This window comes from Lactuca virosa, chromosome 1 (genome assembly GCF_052849685.1).
Source record: "Lactuca virosa cultivar CGN04683 chromosome 1, Lactuca_virosa_CGN04683_v6, whole genome shotgun sequence".
Lineage (NCBI taxonomy): Eukaryota > Viridiplantae > Streptophyta > Magnoliopsida > Asterales > Asteraceae > Lactuca > Lactuca virosa.
In genome coordinates, this window is record NC_136426.1 from 33,835,676 (window position 1) to 33,845,070 (window position 9,395).

General features: G+C 32.2%; 1 protein-coding gene across 2 annotated transcripts; it reads right to left on the reverse strand.

Annotated features, from left to right (window-relative positions):
- Positions 1–2,852: 2,852 nt before the first annotated feature.
- LOC145166813 (flavodoxin family protein / radical SAM domain-containing protein) lies at positions 2,853–6,713 on the reverse strand. 2 transcript variants are annotated; one of them, XR_013740746.1, is made up of 9 exons: positions 5,746–6,713; positions 5,354–5,469; positions 5,036–5,211; positions 4,659–4,936; positions 4,102–4,259; positions 3,778–3,988; positions 3,509–3,664; positions 3,108–3,220; positions 2,853–3,024 (listed from the first exon to the last, which is right to left on the reverse strand). XR_013740746.1 is itself a non-coding variant. In XM_079085919.1 (8 exons), the coding sequence occupies exons 1-7, from the start codon at positions 6,643–6,645 to the stop codon at positions 3,524–3,526; spliced, it is 1,980 nt and encodes a 659-aa protein (XP_078942045.1). In that variant the 5' UTR covers positions 6,646–6,713; the 3' UTR covers positions 2,924–3,220; positions 3,509–3,523. The 2 variants fall into 2 exon arrangements, 1 of the variants encoding a protein (XP_078942045.1); XM_079085919.1 differs by having other exon boundaries at positions 2,924–3,220.
- Between the last annotated feature and the right edge of the window lie 2,682 nt (positions 6,714–9,395).

The following is a 9,395-nucleotide window of genomic DNA, read 5'->3' on the forward strand; positions in this document are numbered from 1 at the left end:
AATAGAAACCTAAAAATAATTTAAAAATTCAGGATATATTAAATAATTAGTGAAGAAAAAAAAACTACCCATTTCAATAATATTAATGATATTAAATGGTCAAATAAATAATAATTAATCATAAAAAAATTCATTTGAAATTTTCTAAGCTAAAGTTACATGATTAACCCAAAAAATTCCAATAATCGTCAAATTACGCATAAAGAAGAAATATATAGATATAACAAGAGTCAAGAGGTGCATTACAAATGATTAAAACAAAAAAAAATGATAAAATAATAAAAAAGGACAACGGAACGAGAAGTGTAGTGAAATGCAGCATCGCAACTCTATGATCAAGTGTTGTTTAACTATAAAAATAATGAGTTTTCATATCATTTTCTAGATAAATCTTATAATTTTATTTATATATTTAATATAGTCGTTGCATTTTTTATTTATATTGATACAAAGTTATACATAATATAAACTCAGGCATCCACAATATCATTTTTGATGGTGATTTTTCATAGAAAACCTTAAAATGAAAAGAAAAAAAACTTATTTTATCTGTATAATAAAAGAGCTTTTTCACTTTGCTTTTTTTTTTGGTAATACCCTTATAGAACTTGTATATTTATCATTAGTTGGAAGTCTATGAGATTCACCAAAACATTGCAAATGCTCTATGTAACAGTTTATTAATTAATTTAATTAACAAAGCTCTTTGAAAAAGCTTAGGCTTTTAAAAACTCATCCAATTGTTTTTTTTTTAAAGAGTTTTTTAAGATGAAAAATCTATTGCAAATTTGCAATCCCAAAAAAGCTTCTATTATAGATGCCCAACAAACAAAATTAATAAAAAAAATGACACGTTTTATTAAGTATTGAAATATTTTGGATCTCATGGTTTGCATGTATTCGGTAACAAGCAAAACCCACCGACAATGCTTTTATTTTGGATCTCATGTTATGCATGTATAATGCATTTATCCTTTCTACTTTATAAACAGATCATCTTTTGGAAAATAGAAGATAAATAATAACAGGATAATGACTTGAAAAGGTAACAAACTTTCGATTTTGTTCACATTTAGCCACTAAACTTTTTTTCATTCTCTATTTGCCACTGAACTATTGAAACTGTTCACATTTTACCCTTATGACCGGTAACAACCGGTCATAAGGGTAAAATGTGAACAGTTTCAATAGTTCAGTGACAAATAGATAATGAAAAAAAGTTTAGTGACTAAATGTGAACAAAGTCGAAAGTTCGTTTCCCTCTAAAAAAAATTCAATGACTAAATGTGAACAAACTTCCTATTGTATTATGTTTTAGCAAATTATTTATTTTTGTTAAATTCTAACAACATTTGTTGATGAAAAAATATATGAAATAAAAAAAACAAAATCCCAAAAAATATATTAAAAAAAAACGAAAAACTGGAACCAAAATAAATAACAAATGGTTTGGTATTTTCCAAAATAAAAAATCAAAATTTCCTATTTTATTTTGGTTTAATGGTAAGAAATTAACAAATTGTGTTTCATGGTCAGAAATTACGTTGTATACTGAAGAAAAAAAAATGAAAAACCTTATTTTTTTTTTAAATAGTCATTTAAATATGAATTGTTTTTTCTAAAACCTTTTAAAATTATGAGTGACTTTTTTTAAAGAAAAAAAAATAGCGCCGTTTTAATTGTTGAATATATAACTATTTTTTTCAAACTTTATATGTCTAGTTAAACAATCATAAATTTCAATAATTATTCAAACTTTTTAAGAAAATACAATCTCAAATATAAATCAATTGTTCGGGTAAATTAAAAATGTCTAAATTCTAAACAACTTGACTTTTATTTTCGATATCATTTTTAATAGTAATATAGTAATATGATGTATGTCAATACATGTAGTATAACAATATATATATAATGTATCAATGTACGTATGTATTTTTTTACAAACAATGTATATGGTTTAATGTAAGTCAATTTATATGTTGCGTAATTTTATAACACAAAATTTATACATATAATATCAGGATAATTTTTATACATATAATATTGCATAGTTTTATAACATAAAACTTATACATATAATGTTGGTTGTTTTTATACCTTTTTCGGGGGGGGGGGGGGGGGGGGGTTCATAAGTTTCTTCATCAACAAATGTTGTTAAAATTTAACAAAAATACATAATTTGCTAAACTATAATACAAGAGGAAAGTTTGTTCACATTTAGTTATTGAAATTTTTTGAGAGGGAAACGAACTTTCAACTTTGTTCACATTTAGTCACTAAACTTTTTTTCATTCTTTATTTGCCATTAAACTATTGAAACTGTTCACATTTTACCCTTATAACCGGTTGTTACCGGTCATAAGGGTAAAATGTGAACAGTTTCAATAGTTTAGTGGCAAATAAAGAAGGAAAAAAATTTAGTGACTAAATGTGAACAAAGTCAAAAGTTTGTTACCCTTTCAAGTCATTATCCCAATAATAATTAACCATTTAGCCCTTTGATACTTTTGTTTTTCGCTTCTAGGTTTAAACATTAATCATTTTAATAAAAGTTTAAAAAAGGTAAAAATAATCTAAAAACTATTAAGAAAAGTAAATTAGCAATCATTAACTTAAAATTGTAAAGCACACAATCTATCATTATTCTATAAAACAACATTAACAAACTCTTCTTCGATAAAAAAAAAACGTCATTTTGGGATTTCTGTTGGCTATCTGATTTTTTTAAATATCAAAACCAGAGTGTGTTTTTCAAAACGGTTCTGTTTTTCATTCCAATGGAATATCCCATTCTATTCATTCCCGATCCCATTAAAAAAAACAACATAACACAATGATCAAGCAAAGCATCAAAGGAATGATAACTACCTCTTTCCACATAAAAAGGTCCATTTCTATTACAAATACTCAACAGTTGCTCTTCTCTCAAATGTAAATCGACAATATCATTTTATTAAAAGTTCACATACCTATTACTATTATAGTTTTTCCTTAAAAAGCACCTCCTTCAAACAAAACCACCTATAGAATTATGAATTATCCACACATTAAAGATTGAAACATAAGCTTTTCAATAAAATCTAAACGCTCTACCAAAATTCTACCTTCAAAAAGCCTTTGACCAAAATTTCACCACACAAGAATGAGGATGAATGCTCTTTAGTTGCTGTGGTTGGCTGCTTTCAAAACCACAATATTGCAGCAACAATGTAGAAGCCTAGTCAAAATTGTAAGCAAATTCAGAGACTTTTTTTTTTTAACTTATTGGACTTAAAGGATATCGTGCTTAAGGGGTGTTTCTTTTTTTCCCATTAAGTTTTGTATGGGTAAAGTTAAAGTGTTTTATACATAAAGTATTGTTTTTTTCCAGACTAAATGACCATTTTACCCTTACATTCCAAAAAAGGAATTTCACAATACTCATCAATTTTAACATGAATGTGGGGCAAATATGTAAATGGGTTAGTGAGGTAAAAAAAAAGAATGTGGAAAAGATAAACTAAACCTGGTGAAAGAAAAGTCAACGGGTGGATTTGTGATTCCTCTCTTTCTTATAGCGAGACTGGTCCGGGTCAAACCCGCCTTCATTGGCTCCATAAACAGTCCAAGATGGAGTTGGGGCCATGTAATCATTACTCCCAAAAGGTTCTCCCGAAGCCACCTAATTTAAAAAAAAAATCAACAAAACCAAACCTTTATTTAATAAGATACATGATGAAACACACACACCGATTTTAAATTTTAAATTTTAAATGAAATGACAAAACAGCCCACCAAGTCATGAAACTTGTCATAGTCTATCCATGTATGCCATTGACCATTAATCTTGAACTTATCCACTTTTGCTAAAAGAACACAACACGAATGCACATGCTCACAAGCAATCTCATAATCCCCGTTGCTTTTTTCAGCCAAGGCTTCAGAAAAAGCTTTCACATCAGCATGCCATGGCACGTTTTCCATAGTCAACTTTGATGTAGCTGACCTGTTTGTTATAAATCATAATTAATTATTTTAATTCCAAGTAGAGTACCCAAATGATAGTAAATAATGTCATTTTCTTAAAGGGAAAAAGTAAACAACATGATATGTACTTACGTTCCACAATAGGTAACACCTTTGATTTCAACAAAATCAGGGTTTCCAATGCCAAAGAGGGAAGAATAGGCATCCACATCCTCTGTGTTCCATCCTTTAACAAGTGTCAAACGATACACTGTCCGTTGTTGCTTATCTTTCAGAGCTTTCAATGAATCCTGAAATTACAATTTTCATCCCTATGTTATATCACTTTTTGGATATGATACATAAGTTTTGACTCTTTGCTTTTTTTGATATACAATCACAGATAAAGTTCAGTTAGATGGGTGTTATATGAGGCCAAAAGTTATCTAGTCGTATAACTGTTGAATCTGAAGCCAAAAGTTTCAACTTTTTTGGATTTTAGCTTCTGGGTATGAATCTTTCATCCGATATGATTTGGGATTTGTTGTTGGTGAAAAGGGTAAAAGAACAGTGATTTAGGGACTAAAAAAGAGCAAAAGTTCAGACTTCTGTCCACATCCAGAAAAAAAAAGTGAAATAACACAGGGACAAAAAATGTAATTTACTCAAAGATCAGATTAAAAGATTTTATAGTGAGAGAAGGTACATACACCAAAGCGCTCCCAGAAGTCCCCAAAAAGTGGCCTATCAATTGCCTTCATGCTGTCCTTTGTTGCAGCATCTACACTAACATATAACTGTGTGATGGGTTTCAGTGACACAATCTTTTCTGGAAACTGTGCATTTGTCACTAAAAAAGTGGAAATTCGCCTTTTGTGGAGTTCATCCACAAGTGAATTGATCTCAGGGTACATAATAGGCTCCCCAACAAGTGACAAGGCACAATGCCTAGGTAGCAAACCCTCTGATAGGCGCTCTGCTGTAACACCTACAAGAAATAACAATAAACTTTCTCATTTATATGTTCATTTATTTCTATGGTGAGATTTAGAAAGAAGATGATTAGAGAAAAGATGATAAAACCCACCTGGAACTCCTTTCATTTGTTTTATCATTTTCTTATGTTCTTCTAAGGCAGAATTCACTATCATCAAAGGGTCGTCCATCTTCCACTGCCAGCTTTTTCCAACAGGGTTAGTGTGATGTCTCCAACAGAAGACACATTTATTTGCACATGCCAAACTTGGTGTTGCTTCCATGCACCTGTTTCCATAAAAAGTGATAGTTTTAAACGTTTGTTACAATAATAAAGACCAAAGAGTAAACAAAAACTCATCTTTATAATATGACAATTTCCCCAAATGCATGGAATCAAAAGAAAGAGCTATAACTACAAAATACTCACCTGTGACTCTCGATTCCATAAAAGGAGTGCTTATAACAACCTCCACGTCCTCTGAGTTGAGATTTAGTCCACCGACATATTTTAACACCACTATGTGAACCAATAATCTTATAACCCTGCAATTCATAAAATAGATAGAACCATTTAGCTTTAAAACTACCATTGGTTCTTAAAATCTGAAGAGTGTATTTTGCAAGTTTTAGATAATATTATACTTGCTACTCGATCTTACTCATCTTAGAACTAAGTTTATGTTGAATATAAGTATATAACAACAACATGGCCTATAAAAGTTGCCAAATGTGATCATTTTGGAATTTCTAGAGTGAAAAGATCTAGAAAGCAAGATCATCTTTACCCTGGATTACAAGCAAGATCAATTGGGGATATACCTGCTTTTTCAAGCTAGCCCTGATCACTGGAGTTACCATTTCTTTCTGCCCATTCTTTTTTCCATTACTTGTGATTGCTCCCATATCTTTCTTTGAAGGTGCTTTGCCTGCAATATCTTCTAAATCAACAATATCAGATTCCATCCCATTTTCTTCATCTTCATCCTCGTAATCATCATCATCATCTTCGTAATCTGATCCATCGATCATCTCATAACCATTTTCCTCAATTAAATCATTCCCATTTCCCCTCAATTCACCTGCTTTTAAAACTTTAATCACTTCTTTACTCCAAATACCAAAGGCCTTATCTAATTCACCCTCATCAACATCCCCTTCACAAAAAGGCAAAATCTCCGATGCTCCAAGAGATCGCATTTTCGTTGATAACCCTCTTCCGACTGCATTAAAATTGTCTCCATACGCTCGGCTGCCAACCCCAAATACAGCAAATTTGCACTTGCTAAGCAACAGTGACCCCACTCTGAAGTCCTCAGCGCTCTCCGACAACCAATTCGACAAGAAAACGCCGTTGGATGGAGGATTTCCGTCTTCCCATGTCGATGCAATGATCAAAACTAGGTTTTCTTGATGGAGGTCTTCGGGCTCATAGACGTTTGGGTCAACAAGTTCAAATGGGAGGTTATTTGAGGTCAATAGGTTGAAGAGACGTTGAGCTAGAGTCCTAGAGGTGCCTGTTTGAGAGATGAAGAATAGTTTTCCTTTTCGAGTAGCAGAAGAGGGATTAGGGTTTGTGGAGGGGGAGGATAGTTTAAGGTGGCGGAGGCGGCTGGATTTATAGAAGCAGTAGACGGTGGTGGCGGAAAGGAAAGCGAGGATAGTGAGATGTGTTGTGAGAGACGTGGTGGATATACTGGCAGTGGCGGCAGTGGAGGACATTGTTGTGGGGGTGGCGCGTGGTTTGGATTCTGAAAGTACAGTTCGTTCAAGTGTTAGGGGCGAACAGCATTCAAACCCCCGTAAAGAAGAAAATCTAATTTTAGAATAGAGAAAACTTCAAATTTGGTCCTTGTGATTTTCTGTTTTTTGTGGTTTTGGTTCAAATAGCTTTAAAAGTGCATTTTTTGTTTTGTTTTGTTTTTTGGTTTTAGTCCTTGAAGACAACCCCCATTTTCTATCATTTGTTAACTCACCCTCATGCCCCTCATGTGAGGGTATTTTAGTCATTCTACATATCATCACTCTATCTCTTTCCTTCTCCTTCTCCCCTAAATTATTACACTCGTCTCTCCTCTTGTTCTATTTCAAGCTCATTGTCTTCAATCTCACTCTATTCTCCTTGTGATTAGAAAACTAATTTGAGATGACATCCTCATCTAGTTGAAAGTTTTTCACAAAACTCTTTTGTTTGTTTATGTTAAGATAATCACGATCATGGCTACACAAAAATGTTTATAATAGCATTAGATGATCTTACAAAACACCCAAAGGTTTAACCTTTGGCGGGAAAAAAAACTACATCCAAACATATAAAACAAATAAAAAAATATTAAAACTTGAACATTCAACCTTCAACCTTCAAAACCCTGAACCTTCGAGACTACCTTGAATCCTTTCAAGATTTGTCATCCTCTACTTAACTTCAACCTTTAAAACCCTGAACCTTTGAGACTACCTTGAATCCTTTCAAGATTTGTCATTCTATAGACCTCTACTTAACTATGTGACCAAGGACCTCAAGAAGATTGATCAAATCAACAAGGATCTCAAAATATTTAGCTATAAAGCCAATGAGATAAATTTGTACGATTAACCTTCTTAAGCAAGACGGGAAACAACTAAGTTGTTGTATAACCCCCCGTTTTCACATTCCAATAGAATTCGATATAAACCGTTGTTTATAAAATTTAAAATATAAATATATTACTTTTTAGCCAAAGTAATCATTATAAAAACGTAGAATCTCTTTTTTAGCAAGGCATTGTGGTAATATATAACCAGGTAGAAATAAGTGCTCAGTATCAAGACCCTGCCCGTGACTTTTCAGGCTCTTCGCTAGTCTCCTTTGTAAGTGCAGCTACGCTTACTAGGCTTTTAGGGTGGCATATAGTTAGATTTATAGTTGTTATTAGGAACCTGTAAGTACCAGATTAGATCATTAGACATTATTTCCTATTAAATATATTGGTTGGTCTACTTACGGGAGAAATGTCTATAATGGGCATGTTGGCTTGGTTGTTAGATTTCAGAAAAGATATATGCCTAAATGGTCTTGCCACCCAACTGTCTGCTCCTTATTTAATAGCATGAAAGTATATTTGGAATTAGTAAATGATCTATCTTTCAACAGATTGCCATATGAATTAATAAATAATAATATTGTAGGTTCATTCCTGTTAGACGCATTACCCGTATCGCCAGAGGAATAGTCAGTCGTCTGAGTAACTGTCCATGTGAGTTATCTCACTATACAATGTATTACAGTATATATCCATGTATGTTAGGATAGAGAGCTAGTAGAGTAAAGTTGATAATATAATGTGCTTAAGTGAAATTGTGCATGTACTAGAAGAGTCTAAAGTACAACATTTATATGCGTAATTGTTGTGATATTAGATGTAGTTGGGGGATGATGGCAAAATGACTAAGAGGTCAGGAGCCTATATGCGCACATGTTGACGAAATAGCATGTAGGTCGTAAGTACACATAGACCCGTGTTGACAAAATGGCATGTAGGCCGTAAGTACACATGGACCCGTGTTGACAAAATGACATGTATGTTGGATTAGGTGTCTAAACCAATAAATAAATTAGTATAATATTGAGTTATTAGAAAAGTCCTTTTGGGTTGCCCTGAAACCTAGTAATTAACTTGAATGATTTTTAGAAAGAGAGAGAGAGAGAGAGAGAGAAATACTGATTTATTAATTTGTTATATGGTTAATAAATTAGTTAGAAATCAAAATAAATAATTTATTAATATATTAAGAGAATAATATAGTAAATAGAAATAGTATTGCTTAATTAAAAATTAAATATAAATTTATTTGGATTTAATTTTAGGATTAATTGGATTAATTAAAAGTGGAAGGACTAAAGGTGTCAATGTTTAAAAGTTAAACATTGAGAAATTCTAGAACCTCCCATAAGGGGGATGTTCTAGAGGAGTTCTAGAGGGATTCTAGAGCTTTTCTTGGGCTCTAAGGAAACTTGGATGCCTTGGGGGGGGGGGGACAAAATGATTAAGGTTATCTAAAACAAACTTGCCTTATCTTTAGCCTTCCTATCACATATATAAACCCCACTGGGTTATGATTTTTGGAATTCACCTCATTCCTAAGAGAATCCCAAAAAAAATTCCCTTCCTCCTTCTCTCTCTTCTTTAGCCTCTAATTTGCTAGGGTTTGGGTGTGAGCCATTAGAGACACGACACTTCTGTTGTGCTTTCTAAAGACCAACAAAGGAAGGATTACTAGTTTATTTTCAATAATAAACTAAGGTATGTATTTTCTAAAAACCCTTTAGTGATTTCAAAAATAGCAATGTACTTTTAGGGTTCTTGATATTCAATAGTTGTTTGCAAATCATAGTAAGAACATAGATCCTTTAGGGTGCATGTGAGCTTAGGGTTTATGTTTTTCCACCAAAAAATTGTTTTTTGTAACATATAAAACCCATCAGTGGTATC

Bases quoted from the DNA above. Each gene is read 5' to 3' on its own strand.
- LOC145166813 (XM_079085919.1), bottom strand. From the start codon at position 6,645: ATGTCCTCCACTGCCGCCACTGCCAGTATATCCACCACGTCTCTCACA. The intron at 5,470-5,745 runs GTATATCCCCAA...TATGAATTGCAG, and splicing joins GGGCTAGCTTGAAAAAGCAG to GGTTATAAGATTATTGGTTC. The intron at 4,260-4,658 runs GTATGTACCTTC...TTGTAATTTCAG, and splicing joins ACTTCTGGGAGCGCTTTGGT to GATTCATTGAAAGCTCTGAA.